Genomic DNA, 18,228 nt, shown 5'->3' on the forward strand with positions numbered 1-18,228 from the left:
TCTCTGTTGCACACACATCAGGGACAGCCAGGAATCCCCCTGGTCTCTCCCACAACTTTGTCAGACACCATGAGGCCAGATATATAGAAGCCACAGGTTTTGTCCTTTTTTTAACCCCCAAGGGATGGGACTCAGTATTCTGAGAAATTTTTTCAATTTTTTTTTCACTAATTATATTGATTTTCAGTTAAAGTGCATTTAGATACCTGTTTTCTAATTAAATCAGTGATTACATGCGTTTTATATCCTTCTAGAGTCACCCAATAAGAGGCCAAATACCCCACAGAACCTGAAACTACGTTACAGTGTCAAACACTATCTGTCAGCCCAGCCTTTTGATCACCTTAAGCATTGGCTAATCAGCAAAACCTGGCTCCCAAATGACCCTGCAGCCTGACATCACCTGCATTGTTCTAATTTAATTCTCTGTCAAGAGGGTTCTGCATCAGTCCCCCCTCCCTCTTTTCCTAGGAGCAGAGATAAATGGATAGGCCAGTGCTGCCATGGCAGGCAGACATGTGGATCTCAGGGTTTCAGAGATGACCTCAATCATTGTCCATATTAAGAGAGCTCCTTTATCAGCCCTGTCCAAACTGGGGGTGCTGGGTATTGACAGCTGATATAGAAGCTTTAGCAGATGTGACTCAGCACTCCCCTGAGCCCTGCTGGAGTGGAAAGGATTTATTACATGATTAGCATATTAATACTGTCCTGCTTTTTCCCAAATACAGAGTGCAATACTGGCTGTTCCTGCTTAATCTTCTTTCCCTCTTTCTTTTTTTTTTTTCCCTGTAGTTTTTTGTACTTTGATCACTTTTCTCTCTAAGCCAAGCAGATTTTACAACCAAAAGAACTATTCTTTTGTAATTTTTTTTAAGTGAACTTTTTCAGTGCTCCTTACAAATATGGAGTCTTTCTGCCTAACCCTTTCCTTGCAGAGACTTGATCCAGAGTTGCTTTCAGGTTATGATATAAGCTATTTGGAGGAACCACCTACATTTAAAATGTTTGGTATTACTCTTGTAGAATAAAATTCTCAAGCAGGAATGTTCCAAAATACTTTTAAACTCAGGGAAAAAAATAAGTTATATGGAGTGAGAAATTAAGAACCTTTCCAAGTTTCAGTTAATGAGCCCACAGCTAGAACATCGTATAGAGTTCAGAGTACATCCATACTGGACATCTGACATCTGAGAAGGCTTGAGGAAGAAAAAAACATAGAAATCAGGACTGAGAGCCTTTCTGAAAAATGCTTTAAATAATGAAATTATTTTAATTAACTGACAAGTGGAAAAGCAGAGTAATCAAACCAATGTCTATATATATTTTAGGGAGATACATTGCTTATAGGGTTTAAGTAAAATATGCAGAAGAAGGAAGACAGAAAAAATTACAGAGGCACATTGGATGAGAGGACAGAGAGTTAATTGGTTCATTTAGCCTGAACTAAGATTGTATATGCCACATATATGGAACAGATTTTATTTGGCATGGAGGATGCCAAGAAGATGAGCAAATAGACATTCCACCTTTGTCTATCCCTGGTTTTATACTCCTGTTTTACTCCTTAAAGGCACTGGCTATCCAGGCAGAGAAGCTAACCAAGGTGGCTTGAACCCTCAGCACTGCTTGTCTGGATCATGTTGGATTTTCTGGGAGATTCATATGCTAATTAACAAAGCAGCTAAAGAAAGGAAAGAGCCATCCTTTCCACAGCTTTAGCTTGTACTCCCTCAGGATCTGCAGCAGCAGGCAGATGTCAGCACCTCTCTGGTCATTGCACAGAAAAATTCTCCTTGAATCGTGAGAGGATGGCAGAGCCTGCAGCCACTCAGGCAGTTTGCAGCAGTGCAGCCCCAGGCCAGCTGAGCACTGGCTTTGTTTCCATTCTCACAGGCAGTCCCCAGCCTGGAAACTTCCTCCTGTATTCCCACCCTTGGCTGGCCTCCCATGGCTTATCCACAGCAAGAGCATCTGTTACACAGCAAACTCAGCCAAGCCCCCATCCTCCACAGCCTGAGCAGTCCTTCCTCACCTGCTGGTTTCAGCTCCATAGAGCACCTTGTGCTGCTGTTCACAGGGGTCCCAAGACCAGGGAAGAGACGAGAATCTTGACTCCATGTGTCAGAAGGCTTGATTTTATGATATATATTATATTAAAACTATACTAAAAGTAGAGAAGAAAGGATTTCATCAGAAGGCTAGCAAGAAAGAAGAAGAATGGAATGATAAAATCCTGTGACTGACAGAGACAGTCTGGACAGCTGGGCTGTGATTGGCCATTAATTAGAAACAACCACACGAGACCAATCACAGATGCACCTGTTGCATTCCACAGCAGCAGATAACCATTGTTTACACTGTGTTCCTGAGGCCTCTCAGCTTCTCAGGAGAAAAAAATCCTAAGGAAAGGATTTTTCATAAAACATGTCTGTGACAGTACCTCAGCTTGTCAGCCCCAGGACTGGAGAGCTGCAACCCCTCAGCAGCTCCATCTGAGCCAAGGGAGAGCTGATCCTGGCAGTGCTGGGACTGAGACCCTCAGCACACCTCCACCACCACCACCACCACCACCACCCTCACAGCTGAGCATGCCCCTGCTGCTCTGTGGAGGCTGCAGGCCCCCTTTGGCACAAGCTGCTGTAGCCTCTAACTACAGCCAGGAGCTGGACCCAAAGCCAGCTCTTCCACTGGCATCTCCTCAGCACCCTCTGCAAGGCTGCCTGGCAGCAGTAGTGGCACTCAGCTGGGACCCAGGGCCTTTGGCCAGGATCTGCTTCAGATCTTGCTATAAACTGCTAGATCAGCTGGATCCTGCTAGAAGTAGCTTCCTGTAGCCACCCCTTCCCAAGAGCAGCACCTGACATTCTGGTACTCCTCAAAGGCCCACAGCAAGCCCAGAAGAAATTCCTACACGATCTTGAATCAGAGCCAGGAAACTGGCAGTGAGTGCTGTGCCCATGGCCACCTTGGCTATCCATGGTCTCTGGCCAGGGAAGAGGGCAGCCCCTCTGACATCCTCAAACCTTCTTCACCATGAGCTTTAGTTCTTCGCTTTCACTGATGATTAACATATCAGCAACAAAGTGCGGTCACAGAAAACAATTAAAGCTTAAATAGTCAAAGGCAGTCAATGAGATTCTGGCAAGCACATAGACAATTAAAGCTTAAATAGCCAAAGGCAGTCAATGAGATTTTGGCAAGCACACAGACTGTCAGGTGCTTGTGCCTCATTTGCCATCAAATTATCAAGCTCAAGGTACAGCACATACAACTGTCCAAAGCGTGCTGGGTGGGAGAGAGGGAGAGGAAGGAGCTGAGGAAGAAGTCACTGCTGCCTCATTGCACAAATGGCCAGTGCTGTTCCCCTGGTGACAGCCCCCAGCACCATTTCCCCAGGCTGAAGAGCCCCAGCTGGGTATCTGTGGGTGGGTCCATGCCCACCTCCAGGTGAGGGGTGTGGCAAGGGCTGCCCTTATAGGGACATGCCAGGGATGCTGCAGCAGTTGGTTGGTGTTGGTGCTGGCTCCCTTGGTTCCTCCCAGGATGGTGGGCTTGAGGATGGACATCAGCATGCTCCTGGAGCCTCTGGGCTTTGTTAAGGTCCTTGAATGGGTGAGTGGAGCTGGGGGGGCTGGGTATCCCTGGGGAGGTGTGAGCCCCCGGGTTGCTGCTGCTGGGTGTCCAGCACTGGGCTGCTCTCAGCCTCACCCTTGGACTGCAGATCCATAAACTTGATGTGGTAATTGCAAGTGTGTTACAGCAGCACAAGCTGCTGTGTGTTATGTGTTCTGATGATTGGGGATTTAAGGTCTGGATAGTGAGAAAAGAGTGTGGTAAAAAGTGATAAAAGCTATTTAGAGAGTAAAGTTGATATGTGATACTCTGAACATGTACTTTCTGTTTGAATTCATAGTTGTGGATATGCAAGATTTGTAAGAATATTTCCTGTATCACCTGCAAGAAATACTATGCTGGCAGTTAGCATACAAAAAAAACTCTGACAAAATACAACCCCCAAAAATTTTTCTGTGCAACTGAAAATAAAATATACAGAAAGCACTTTTAGATGAGCTTTGGTTAGCAGTGTTGCTTATGCTTTTGGATTTTAGAAACTTGACATTTTCTTCTTGACATCCCTTCATACTTCAGCTTTGCTAACTTTGTTGCTATTTCTTGTCTTTAGCTATTTCAGCTAAATGTTGAGTTTGCTCCCTTTGAGCTCTAGTGGTGTGCACTAATGTGTCTGTGTATCAATTCATACAGGTTCTTGCCATCTTTGTTTTTGCCACATGCGGAGGCTTTCGAGGTGAAACTGCTCTTCTAGTTTCCTGTGAAGGTGTGGTAAACAAAACAGTTACAGCTGCTTTTGCTTATCCATTCAGGTGAGCATTAGCTCTTCAGTTATTACTTGATAACTACTTTTTATTCCCCTTTTCCCTATCTGCCTCCTTATGAACATGTGCTTACTGTATGAGTGAAGATGTGAAACTTCTGGCTTGCTCTGTAGCAGCAATAAAATATTTAGTTGAAGTCATTCAAAGCACTGGATTTGTTAGTACTTTATAGAAAGAGGTAGTTAGAAATGGCAGTAGGCTGTTATGCTCTGTATTACTCTATCTTAAGCTCCAGTCTAGCAGTGCATGAATGTAATTAGTAAGACAAAAACCACAATCCATTTTAACAGCCTAATTCTTCATCATTTTGTAGCTGCTTTGGAGGTCCAGATAAGATTATTTTGAATGTGCCATTATCCTATTTTTGTTCAGAGACTGAATGGAAGATTCTTTTCAGTTTATTCCAGTATTATCTTGGTGAAGCTGTTGGGCACAAAAAAACCTAAATACTTCAGTGTCATTGCAGTGCTCCTGTAGAGAAAAGCTCCTTTCCTGGAGCAGAAGGAAAAAGGTTTCCTCTTAGCTTTTGCAGCAGCACAGCTGCAGAGTGCAGGGTTGGTGTTCCATATGTGTTCAATAAATGTAATAACATAAATAAATACAGAGATTGATTCAATGGACAGTCAGTAAAGAGCACTATAACTGTTTAGAATTTTGTCACAAACCCCAGCATTTGGAGGGGGTAGTGAGGATCTGAAATAATTCTGTGCTGGTCACAGAGTGGTCAATAGCAGTCATACAGCTTTATTTATTCAGCTTCAGTGTTTGTGGGTTTTGTAGCCATAACGCCTTTTAAGTCCTGATCACCTTGTTTAACTGCAAGTCTCTCAAGTAATGTTGCTAAGTCTACTTCCAAATTGGGAATTTTTTGTTCAACTGCTCTAAAAATGCAATTAGGGTTCTTCTCCTGAAGGTACTGTTGTATACCTTAGTGCAGGATTGGATACAATCTTCAGAGAACTTGACAAATCTTTGTGTTGCATAACTGATTATTTATATATCTATAGTGTATCTTTCAGAGTAAACTTATACAATCAGAATGCTGAAGCTCTGTTGCTGAAGCATGGAGTATAATTAATGAAGTATAAGTAATGAAGCAAATGAAGGTCCCACTGTATAGCAAACTCTGACTACATGGATATAATCTTCACAGGCTGAATACTGCTGTATTTAGTGCACCAGACCCAAAAGGCTGTGGTGGCACTTGGACTGATGTCTGCCTCACGGGTGACTTCTCCTCTTCTGCACGCTTCTTTGTTGCACTGGCCGCATTGGTGTTCCTCTACTGTGTTACTGCCCTTGTGGTATATATTGGATATAACCATGTGTATCAGCAAAATAACAAGTTGCCACTAACTGTAAGTAATACTGAGATATTTTAATGCTTTGACTTGGAAGCTGCAAAGGGATGAGAACTACTGCTAATGCAAGAATAATTGGTGAATATCCGGTAGTTACAAAAGTTAAATGGAGTGTGAGCACAAGTATCTCAGAGTGGTCCCTACAGGGCTTGAGCAGAAAAGGGGACCCAAAGCCCTTGGCCAACCATGGCATCACACCTTATGCAGTGGAATGAACTTTCACTTTTTCAGGTGAACACTTTTTCAGTATCTTCACCACAACTTTTCTTTTGTATCATGGAATTGAGTGTATTGTTCCATAAGTGGGATGTCCTCTGTTAATCTGAAATTTTTTCTCTGTATAGAGGACCTGCTGCAATTGGCAGAGGAAAATAGTTAAACAGTTACATTGTGAATTTTAGTCACCTTCAATATTGAAGCTCTGAATGAGAAAATTCATAACATGCTTGAAAATGGACTTAATGACTTTTCAAACCAAACTTTAGCCCATCAGCCACCCAGATTTAAATCCTCTGCCCTTTTCCCATCACCCTTGCTTTACTTAACTTTGGTTTAAATTCTCATAAAATAGGTGCTAGGCATCTGCTTTTAGAAACAGATTTCTTAGGTTAAGATTGTCTTTTGCATCTATCAAGCACAAGCATATAGTTTTGTAGCTGGTTATCAACACTGAGTTGTAACTATAACATTGTTAATGACTAAATTTGCTTGTGATTGTTAGCATTGATGCAGTTATCTTGGTGATATAGCTCATACTGTCTCTGCCTTGCTCTCATGTATATGCCTGAATTTTTTTTTAACCTGTTAATGAGTATTTCTCTTGTGTAGGACTTGGCAATCAGTGTCTTGATAGCCTTTCTGTGGCTGGTCAGTACTTTTGTTTGGGCAAAGGCGCTTGCTGACATCAAGGTGTCCACAGGAGCCAGCATTGTTCCAGGAATTGAATCTTGCAAAGCACCAGGAACAACTTGCCATTTTCTTTCTGTGACCAGCATGGGAATTCTGAATGTGTCAGTGGTATGTATGCCTTCCTCCATATGGGTACAATAAATGTGTTGGGAAACAAGAAATGGCACCTGAGAGCCCTGTTCTACTGATTGCATGTGTTGCTCTGTGTTAAGATTTCTTTATGGGTTATTTGTCATCCAGGTCCATTAATACTGTGGTAAAACACTGGGCAAATAATTTCTTGGAGGAAACAAGTTTTTTTCTAAAGGAAATTAAGAGAAACATCTTGCAGGATCTGCCTCTAGAGCTGTTACATGCAGCATTTCTAGACACATTTGAGTGTCTATTTATGCTTTTAGCCCAGAGCAACTTAAAATATCTTACTGAGCCACCCACGTGGTTTGATGAGTGATATAAGTAAAGAGGAAATGCTGTGCTGGTGCTGAACCTAGCTTTTTACTCAACTGTGAGCATTTTTACACATCAGATTGAGGTTCCTTGAAACATAATGGTATGAAGCTCATGTTCATACAAAGAACCCTTCATATCAGAGCAGATTAGGCTTATTGTGTGATCTTCCTAGTGAATCCTACCTTTCAAAACTCAGGCTGTTTATTCATTGGCCTAATAATCAGTCATTTGGTATGAGGGTGCATAAGTGGGGGTGCTCAGTGACTGAAAAGAATGTCTAATTCTGTGAAAAGTATGGAGTAAGTTTGACTATCTGGCCTACAAAGAGCTCTGTTAAAAAGCCAAAATATCTTATATTACTCTGAAGAATTTGGAAATGTCTTTTCCAAATGAAAGGGGTGCCAAAAATAGTGCTTGTTACTGGTTTGTCTTGAAGAGACTTTCTGGCTTGTTTTAAAAAAAAGAAAAACAAAACCCAATCAAACACAACAAACTTAATATTACATTTTCCCCCTTTTGCTTTCTCTACAGGTATTTGGCTTGCTTAATATGATTTTATGGGCAGGAAATGTTTGGCTTGTATACAAGGACACCAACCTGCACAGCCAATGGAACAGAATTTCTGAAAGTACAACTGAAAGAGTATAAAAACAAGTTGATATTTTGAAGTGCTTCTACTTTCACATCACACTACCAAGAGCATGAGGCCATTAGGATTCATTTCAGTAATGACTGATAATTCATACAAACTTCTATTTTGTACTATAGTTTGATGGAGGGTCTTGGGTACTCCAACTGAAGTGTTTAATTATCATTAAATATATTGTGTCTTTCAAGTGCAGCATTGTATTGCAGTTTTTGAAGAGCAAAATGAAGAGGTTATCTGGATGCTGACCCTTTCTGGTTCTTAAATTAACCTTATAGGAGGCATGGCTGAGAAGCAACTCTATCTGGGTTATTACTGCATCATGTTTAGTTCTGCCAAGTCTTCTCTGAAAAATGGAAAATAAATTCACCCAGGGCAGGTGAAAATGCAGTTTTGTTTCTTCCTGCCACTGATACCTAGCAAAAGTCTCCTGAGTAGAATTCATAGCTCTGTCAAAGTTGGAGCCAAGATGTGTAGGTTTCCAGATAGTCCTATCAGATCTACTGCCGAGCCTGTCAGGAAGGACATTACTCCTATGTTTAATATGTAGTAACTGTTTAATGGTTTGTGACAATCTCTGAACAAGGCAATTTGTTGAATGAGTTCATAGCTTCTAGTCTCACTAATATGAGAGTTTGTATATGGGTGCAATAGATGACTTCAACCCTTGAAGGAGGTGGGGGAGGGAGTAAAGAGAAAGTATGGCCCAAAACACAAATACTGTAGAAATCAAAGTTGATATAGTCTGCTACTTCTTAGGCTTCTCTCTGTTACTTTTGAGGTGCATGAACAGAGTTTGTACATGAAAGGGTGTAAGGGGAGATGTCTGAATATAACAAACTCTTCATTGATGTTCAGCTCATTCATTAGGAATGGTATTTGGGTCTTCTCATGTGGACTTCTTTATTAAGGTGCCCGACTCCCTGTGAATTGCCCGGAGAGAATGCTTCAACAAAGTTAATACAAAGGCTGTTCAGTTCTTTTTGTTTTGTTTAAACTGTTTGTGATGAACATAGACATAGTAGTGTGTATATAATGCAAGTTGTAATTGTTTGGTGTGCCAGAGCTATTGACCTTCTGATAGCAAACTGTAGTGTCAAAGAGTGTAATAAAGTCATGAGTGCTGCTGAAGGAACGTGCCTTGGCTCCTTGCTGCTGTAGCAGTGCATGCAGATGCATTCATTGGCTTTGCAGTTTCTGGGGCAGGGCTTTAGCTGTGGCTGGAGGAGTTACCTGTGCTGCAGAAGGGGCTCTTACATTGGGGCCCTGCAGGTTTTTTGGTAAAGAGGGCTATGTATCACTCCTGCAGGCTTCTGCTGCTCAGCACTTTTCTGTCTGTTCAGAGCAGGGGCTTTTGTAACTTATAGCTATCCAGAATTTCATTTGAATTGCCTTTTGTAAGAGGTAATAAGGGCAATTTTCATTTGTTTGCATCACTGTGCAGGTTTATTTATTTAAAAATACATATTTCATCCTAAAATCTGAAACTCCTATTTTCATGTTGTCTAAGAAAAAAGATGGTAATTATACATTAAGCTTTTCAATCTTTGGGACTTAAGGTTATAGATGATGTGGCTAAAATTTTTTTATTAACCTTTAATATTTTCAACAGAACTATGTTCCTGTCTATTTCTTAGGTGCTTATCTATTTTGTCACAAACAGATCTCTTAGTCAATGGTGTGGCCTAGTTGTAAAATGGTGAGTATTTTTGCACACATTAGAGCTGTAATGGATTAGATCAGTATACGCCTTATTGATGGCTGAGTTCTAGCCAACAAGTGAAACAGAGCTGGAAAGCTTAGCACACTGATTGTTTCAACAAAAACTTAAATTTCATACTCACTCAAAAAGACATCCCTTGTTTCCTTAGGCTGAAATTTACCTTTATGCTTTTTGTAGAAGAAACAACTGTGTCGCATCCCCAGAGTGCTGCCCTTCAAAACATGAGGTGATGGAAGAGGCAGGGCTATAGCTTGTAAAATAGAGATTCAGAAATAAGAGGTTGTGTTTTGTACAAATTCAGGCTGCAGGTGTGTCTGTTCCATAGAGCTAAATGCAGAGCCAGGTTGCTGTTAACAGGCCAAGGTAAGTGTGATATGTAGACCACAGCAAGCAAGATTTTAAGAAAAGAAAAGTAACCCCATGTGCACTTGTGGCTCGTTAGGATAAAACTGGTTCCCTCTGCAGGGGGAGGGACTGATCAGAATCCTGCAGGCTTTGATGGCTGCTGGGTCCTGCAGCTGGAATGGCATGGGAAGCATCCTGCAGCAGGGGAAAGCAGCTGCTCTCATTTACCCTGGACACCCACAAAGGGCTGAGCAGTCCCTGCCTTTGAACTAACATCATATTTGTGCAGGCAGCACCAAAACACTCAGTGTCTTATTTACTCATGCTGGGGGAGGGGATGGCTGTCTGATTTCCCAGCTTTATCTTGAGTGCACAAGAGTCACCACTGCTATCAGGGGATGCAGTGTGCTTGATCCCTCTGTACTGAGGCAACAAAGGGCCTGGATCTCTGCCAGCTCTCTACAGGTTTGTAATCCTCAGCTGGCAGCAATTTTACTTGCAGCCATCAGTGGAGCAAGCTCATCAAAACCCTCTCATACTGCAGGAATTATCCTGGTAGCAGGCTATAGTTCTGCAGCCCTAGCAAGTTAAGTGCTGTGTGATCCCTGGTGTGATGCTGGAGAGGGGATTTTGATCAGAACCCCATGGTGGGGAGGAGGGCTGTAAGGTGATGGTGAGGGAAAATAAAGCTGAGGGGTCAGCATGGGGTAACGATAGAGAACTCCTTAGTGAAGAATAGAATCCATTAGCATTAGGAGGTGGTTAAGGAAGCAAATACATTGATTTAGGCTGCTCTGACCAGTGATCTGGGATCAGGCCTCTGTGACAATGCTGTATATTGTGCATATTCTGCATATGCTGACTCCTGGGAGTGTCCCTGCTGTGGGAGCTGGCACAGTGACAGTGCTGGCTGAGAGCTTTGCCACCAGCCTGCAGGAGAAGCAGTAGGAAATTAAATCCAAGAGAGGCCTGGCAATGCCAAATCCCCAAGAGCCAGTGCCAGTAGTGCAGGATGGAGTCACTCTGCGGTCTGTACCTCTTTGGCCCTGTCACCTCAGCAGCAAACCCATCTGCAGCACAGGCTGGGGCTGGGACACTGGAACACAAGCTGACAGGCCAGCACCATTGCTAGAATGGATTGTAATGGAGCCCAACAGTGATGGCTGGTGAATTCTTCAAGGCTCTGGCTCTGCTGCACACTTGGCTAGCAGTGGAAGGCATGGGGGTGGAGCTGCCACTGAAGAAGAGAAAGCAAACAGATGCCACCTTGGTGTGAAGGGCTGTGAGACTCTGGGTTCATCACCTCCTCATAGACACAGGGTACCTGCAGCCTGTTTATTTTCCCCCATTGCCCAGAACTGAGCAGCACATAAAGCTGGGGCCATGCTGTGCTGGTTTGGCTGCCTGCCCTACTGCAAACTCCTGGGGAGCTGTAGGGTACCTCACTCCTGGAAACTGCCTGAAGACAGTCCCTCATGCTTCCAAAAAGGCCCCACTCCTGAGCAAGTCATGACAGCACATCAAATATTCTGGATCATCATGGATCATCTACTTCTATTCTTGTGGGAGGACTTAGTGTGTGTTCATTCCTAACAGATTTGCTGTATTGCCTAAAGCAAAACTGTTGTCACAGAGACCAGAGTCAGAAGCAAGACTTTGCTGCTTAATCACCTTGAAATACTAAGCTGAATAATTAGTCAAAAGAATGGTACAGGATAGGAGTGCATCCCCATCCCTTAACTATTAGGGAATGAGGGCATTTTCTTCAAGTTTAAGATCTAGTCCCTGTGTATTAGCAACACTCCAGAGTTGCATTTTAGAGGCTGACTCAAATGTGGAATTCCCTTCTGTCATGTCAAGTGAATCCAGGTGTACCCTTACAAACACTGCTTTCCTACAGATACTGTGTAGTTAGAGCAGGTAGAAGAAATTAAAAATTTTAGCCTTGTGTTTTTAAAAATTTTCCTTTTAATATTTAGTTGTAACTTCCAAAAATTTACCTGTACTCAGTAGCTCTCTTCCTGCCTGGATCTTTCATTCTTCATCCTGAGTTAGGAAGTCAGCAAGATAGAGCTGTGTTGTGCCATCCTTAAAATTTGTGGCCACATGGACACAGTCAAAGGTTTTGCCTGTTGTTTCAGGATAAGCACACTAGGGGCCAGGGAAATATGTGCCAAACCTGACCATGTTTTTCTTTCATTCTTTCTTTGAGGAAATCTTATTCTCTGTTATCCATGTTTTCAGTTAATGTTTCACTGTGGGTTCTGCTTGGCTGACACAGGAATTCTTCCTCGGCTTCCCTCCCTCCACCTCCTGGACAAAACCCATAATACTCAGTAGAGCATTCTCCTATAAGAGCCTTCTTCTAGCTCTCTAAGTAGGCTCCCTCTCATTCTGCTACATCAGTGAGTGTTGCAAACAGTAGGGGTGTATTTGGACAGCTGGCTCTCATAATCCATCAGGCCCATGGAATCTGATTGATTGCTGCTGCTGCCAGGAGACTGTACCTGCTGCTTGCAGGTACCTGTGCCCTATCAGCAAAGGGTGGCTTGTGCTTGCTATTACATCCTATCAACAACTGAGCAACTCCTCATTTATTCATAAATCTTGCTCTGTCTTCTTGGCCTGTGACTTCACATTATCACTGCCAGCTGTGTTTCCTCCTTACTTGTCTGTGCAGCCTTTTGACTTAATGCAGTCATGGAGGAGGCTCTATGCTGATATTTAACTCACAATCTGAGTAAAAACTGGTATTAGCACAAGCTTTAATCAATTCACCTATTTGGTTTCAATTTAATTTGAAGTTTGAAGTAGCCTGCACTCAGAGCCAGAGATGTTGCTTTCTGTGGCTTAAGATCAGCAGCTGAATCCCCTGGGTTATTTCTTGTCATGTAAAGCAGTAGTCATTTCATATGCTGCACCCGCCCTGCCTTGGGATGGTATTCTATCTGTTGTTATACATGTCGATCTTCGTAGCTCATTTTTATTTTCTCATCTATGTACAACATCCCCTAAATCATCTTCCTCTGGTGACTTCAAATCTAATTCTCCACTACTTTCTACAGATACAGTAGCTATTTTTAATTTTTGCATCCCAATCTGCTTTTGCAAGCATCTAATTTTAGCTTAACGTTTAATATGATCAGGTTCCCTTGGAGCTCTCCTTTGCTCTGGGGTGAATGGCTGCACTGTGCATGCTAATCCTTCTGCTGGATTCTCCTGCTTTATGCTTCTGTGGCCTTTATTTCCCTTTTTCTGAATTGAAAATACTATATTTCACTATTACCTTTATGAGCCACTAGACTCTACTCCTTTTCAAGCTTTGTAGTATTTTCTTTTTAAACAGCTTTCAGATCCGAGAAATTATTTTCTGCTTTTACACTGGCTCTAGCAGAACAAAATGTTTTAGCTGCTCCCTCAACAGTCACATTAATACAGGAATTGTATCCTCAGGTTTCATTTCATAATCACTCTAAAATGGCTAGAGAACACTTATTTCTATATTGTGCCTGATCCTATGAACTGGAATGGCACACCTCTTCTTCCACAGAGAGGTGGCTGCAGCATGGAAGATCTCAGGGGTGGTTTTTTTGTAGATCCTCTTATATTGCTCAGATTTTCAGTTGGCATTTGGGTGGCATTAGTGGCTTGTTGAGGTCTCTGCCTGCAGTTACATAAAGATTGCTGTCCAGCCAAGAAACAAAAGACTGGGAAAACTGTAAAGGACAGATGTTGGTTATCTAATAAAAAATATTTTTCTGGTACCTAGCCTAGTCTGCACAGAGCAAAAGGAAGCTGTGATGCCTTGAGACTGAATTTGGCCTACTCTTACACAAGGAGTTTTGCACTGGGATTTTTCCCTCTCTGCAGAAGGGCCACTGTTGGCTCTGGGTCCTTTACTGACATGATGTGCTTCTACTGCCCTGGAACAGGTCCTGTTTACACCATGGAAACAGCCTGAAATTCAACTGGACATTTCACTGTGAGCTGACCAGCAAAGACCCCGATCAGCAGCAGAAGAGGAGAGGACACATTATTCTCATAATTGTGCAAAGGAGAAAAATGGGGATAGAGTCCTTCAAGATGCAGCAGCTCAGAGCTGAATTTGGGGTTTTCAGAGGTTCCCAGTAGTGACTGTGGATGCAAGGCATTTTTATGACAGTGTGCAGGCAATGATCCCAGGCACAACACCAGCAGTACCCCTGGAGAGGGCTCATACAGAAATTGGCATGATACTGGGAAGGTCTCTTCCTAGAAGATCATGAGTGCAGGTAGATGAAGCAATCATGGTTATAGAATAAAATAGTATGTGCTAGTAGAGGAGATAAGGATGATTATTTTTAGCTTTAGTTTCCACAGAGACTGTGCATCAAAAGTAATGAGAAAGGACTGGCAGGCACAGGAGGCTTTTTGCATTCAGCTCCTTGAAGAGCATCTTGAGAATGAAGATAGACCATGAAATGAATTTGAGAAATGCGTTGCTAAAGTAAAAAGCCAAAGGGCCTGTATTTCCTTTTTGTCCTGAGGCCCTGAAAACTCTTAATTAAGGAAGTAATTTAATTTTGAATTTTACTGACTGTCTGGTTTAACATGTGGCCAATGTGGGCACTCAGAGCTTTCAACATTTTCTTGCTGGAAGTTGAGCAGGAGTGCTGCAAACTTGGAAGACCTACTTTCTTCTTCAAGAGACCATGAATTCATTTTTCCATGAGCTGGGCAGTTACTTGTATGGATTTACAGCAAGTGCAATAGGCCTCCAGGCTGGAGAGATGGAGTTTTACTAGCCATGCATATGTGCTGGTGCCCCAAAATGGGCAGAAGGATCAGTCCCTTCTGGATTAATCTCTTGAGCTTCCATTCAGTTGCAACCATCTGTCATGACCTACAGCTATCAAAGCTGAAAGGACAGTGATTCTTTCATGCAAGAAGAGCCAGCAGAGTGATTACAGCCAAGTTCTGGCTGGAGGTACCCTAGGGCTGGCTGCTGCTTTATTTTGTTAAGAGAGGGTAAGTTCATGCCCTTTTAACTCTGTGGAAAAAGCTTCTGGTTCAGTGATGGGGCAGGATCTCTTCAGGAGCATGTAAGAGCATGATAGTGATTCAGCACTGGCTGTGCATGAGGAAATCCCTGTCCTGACTTACAGAGCAACACTAAAATGCTGTCCTGAAATGTCTGTTACTCTAGTTCTTTGTTGATCATCCAGGCTGGCTCCTTCACTGCACCAGTGGGTGGGGAGGGGACACAAGGGTGTGAGGTACCAGCTGCAGCTGTGCTGGTCCTGGAGGGTGCCCTGCCATGGGTGAGCTGTCAGCTGTCCCAGGGACACCACCCACCCTGTGCAGACAGACAGGCTTACACCAGTGCCCACTTCCCCCTTCTCTCTCATCCCCTCCAGCACCAGTGGCGTTGGTAGGATGCCAAAACATGTCCTGGCATCAGGCAAAGTAGTTTGGGAAATTCTTCACTGCGGTTTATATATCACTGAGCTTGATATACTGCTGTTAGATATTGGTGGGACTTGGATCTCCCTGGGCAGGCTCAAATGGGGTGCTCAGATATTTGGGGAGGCTTTTGGGATACAGATTTACAGAACAAGGTATCAAACTTCTTCAGACACTTTCATAGCTGGATAGCAGCTAAATAGGTGAAGTTTCATATCTGGATTTTAGTCCTTGCTTTTTAGTATTTCATAGCAAGAAAATACTGCTGTATTTGGTATAGTGACTAGGAAATACCCTTCAGCAGAAAGTCACTGGCAGAAATTAGTGTCCATTTTGATGTTTTTGAGTGCTGTCACTTTTCTAAACTGCTTTTTTTCCCCCTGCAACGTTGGGGGTGTCTAATCTCATAGATGTTTCTGCCACAGGCTGCAAGCTTTCACATCTCTAAGGGCATTTCAAAGTGTATTAGACAGCTAGCCGTGGTGCTGGTAGTTAACAGGGAAACCTCAGCCTCCTCTCTAGGTGTCAGTGTGGTTATGCTGCTTGCATGAAGTGGGAAGATGTGATCAGGCTGGATGTTGCAGGGAGGAGCATTTAGAAATTCAGTGTGAAAATGGATTGAATATGGTTCCTCCTTGCTTTGGTGCCCATGGCTGTGCAGAGAACTGCCGGAGCATCCTTCCCTGCCTACAATAGAGTAGGTGATGAAGGACAGGAGCACCCATCGTGTGTCTCAGCTGAACAGCGAGGAACGGGTTCAGTTCAGTGTGGCAAAGAGAAGAGCTCAAAGCAAACAGAAAATAGGTCATTTGATCGTTCCTGGAGTGACCCAATGCGCTCTGCAGCGGATAAATCCTGTAAGGGGATCATCTCTTTCCCGATACGCTTGCATCGCTACGGTGCCTGGCGGTCGGGCTCTTCTCCCTCGTTTTTCTCCAGTCACTTTTCTTTCTGCCTGATCCTCTCCCACGGGCCCTGAGGTGCTCGGGCCCCGTGCGGAGCTGGGGGAGTGCGGGCAGAGCCCGAAGGAGCCGGGGCCGGTGCCGCCGCTCCCGGCCGAGCGCTGCTCTCGGTGTCACCGAGCGGGGCTGGGCCGCGCTGGGGCCGCTCCCGGGCAGGGGGAGCCCGCGGCCCGGGGAGGCTGAGGGAGCCCACAGCAGGAGAGAGGCCCCGGGAGGCTGCGGGAGCCCGGGCAGCAGGAGCGGGGTCCCGGGGAGGCTGCAGGAGCCCGGGCAGCAGGAGCGGGGTCCCGGGGAGGCTGCAGGAGCCCGGGCAGCAGGAGCGGGGTCCCGGGGAGGCTGAGGGAGCCCGGGCAGCAGGAGCGGGGCTCTGTGGGCTCCCCACAGCCGGGCTGCCCCGGGGCAAGGCCGTGCCTCCGCTTCCCCGCCTCAAGCTGCTCCATGCCCTGCCTCCCTCTCTGCCAGCAGCGCCTGGAGGGAGTTAGAGCTGAGCAGCCGCTGACCGACTGGCACAGAGCCCTTCTCTGCCATCGCTTTCCGTACCTGCAGGAAAGGGGAGATGGATGGAGAGAGCTGGCACCAGGCCAGAGAAAGGGTGCTGGAGCTTCTCCTCCTCCTGGGGCCGATAGGGCCGGGGGTGCTCCTGTTGTTACAGAAATACAGAATAATTAGCGTTGGAAGGGGCTGTTGGAGAATATCTAGTCCAACCTTCTTGCCAAGGCAGGATCACCAAAATCGGGTTACACAGGAATGTGTCCAGGTGGGTTTTGAATGTCTCTGGAGAGGGAGATTCCATGACTGCCCTGGGCAGCTGTTCCAGTGTTCCTGCCCACAACATAAAGAAGTTCATCCTAATGTTGAGGTGGAATTTATTGTGGTTCTTTTTGGTTTTTTGGGTTTTGTTTTGTTTTGTTTTTTTGGTTTTTTGGTTTTTTTTGTTTTGTTTTTTTTTTTTTAATGGCCATTCCTCCTCCTCCTCCTGTCGCTGGCACTACTGAAAAGAGTCTGGCACATCCTCTTGGCATCATTGAGATATTTATGATGAGATTCCCTCTCAGTCTTCTCTAGATGAAGCAGGCCCAGTGCTTGCAGTCTCTTCATAAGAGAGATGCTCCAGACCCCTCATTGTCTTTGTTGCCCTTTGCTGGACCCTCTCCAGCAGCTCTTTGTCTTCCCACCCTGTCCCCTCACAGGGTGCTGTGCCCAGAGCTATGCTAAATGTGCAGATACAGCAGCTTGTGGGTCCACCAGCCCTGCTGCCCACATGGACAGGACCAGGCTGCAAACCCTCCCTGGGTAAGGTTCATGTGTATGGGATGCACACAGCCCCTCTGGAAGCTGTCACAGCTGCCCAGCAGGCAGTGCTGGCCACAGAGGGGCCAATCCTGTGCAAACACAGAGCTGCTGCTCCAGTCTGCATGGCCCCAGCTGGTGTCCACAAGAGGAATCAAAAATGAAGCACAACTGCATGGCCAGACCCGTGTAATTCACCAGCTGAAATCCCAGGCATCTATTGATCCACAGCAGCTGAAGTTTGGTACCAAAGAACTGCAGAGTGGTACCATTCTTGAATACAATTCAGGGTCAGATGCATTCATCTGTTTTGTTTGCAAGTGTGTCTCTCATTCAATAAAGAGCCTGCTGCAGAAACTTGCTGAAGCTTGTATTTGATGTCTTTTATCTCCTGGCCAGGCCCATGCTTTTCTACTAGGCTGCTGTGATGCACATCTCATGGCATCTGCTTCCAGATGCAGAATTGCCCCAAGACAGGTCCCAGAAAGCAGACCTTGGAGCACTGACAAAGTGTGGGTGGTGCCCCATCTCCCCCTGGGACCTGAGCAGGCAGCAGCAGAGCCTGGCTGACCTCCATGCTCAGTTTTTCCCTCATTTTCAGCTTCCTCAGGCACTGGTGCAGTGGCACAGGCCTGCCCTTGCCTGAACAACCTGGACTGAGACTCAGCTGATTTACCTCTGTGTGCACTCTATAGGCATTGAT

The 18,228-nt window shown here is 44.6% G+C and overlaps 1 protein-coding gene across 1 annotated transcript; it reads left to right on the forward strand.

Moving 5' to 3' along the window:
- The first annotated feature begins 3,546 nt into the window (after window positions 1–3,546).
- SYPL1 (synaptophysin like 1) lies at window positions 3,547–7,765 on the forward strand. The gene is made up of 5 exons (XM_066550549.1): window positions 3,547–3,615; window positions 4,267–4,385; window positions 5,551–5,755; window positions 6,587–6,775; window positions 7,649–7,765. Exons 1-5 carry the CDS (start codon window positions 3,547–3,549, stop codon window positions 7,763–7,765), a joined length of 699 nt encoding a protein of 232 aa, XP_066406646.1.
- Window positions 7,766–18,228: the final 10,463 nt, after the last annotated feature.

This window comes from Molothrus aeneus, chromosome 5, assembly GCF_037042795.1.
Source record: "Molothrus aeneus isolate 106 chromosome 5, BPBGC_Maene_1.0, whole genome shotgun sequence".
NCBI lineage: Eukaryota > Metazoa > Chordata > Aves > Passeriformes > Icteridae > Molothrus > Molothrus aeneus.

What these genes read in the sequence shown, in the direction of transcription:
- SYPL1 (XM_066550549.1), top strand. Translation starts at nt 3,547, where the DNA reads ATGGTGGGCTTGAGGATGGACATCAGCATGCTCCTGGAGCCTCTGGGC. An exon ending in GCTTTTGCTTATCCATTCAG is followed by an intron (nt 4,386 to 5,550) that starts GTGAGCATTAGC and finishes TAATCTTCACAG; the next exon opens with GCTGAATACTGCTGTATTTA. An exon ending in GAATTCTGAATGTGTCAGTG is followed by an intron (nt 6,776 to 7,648) that starts GTATGTATGCCT and finishes CTTTCTCTACAG; the next exon opens with GTATTTGGCTTGCTTAATAT.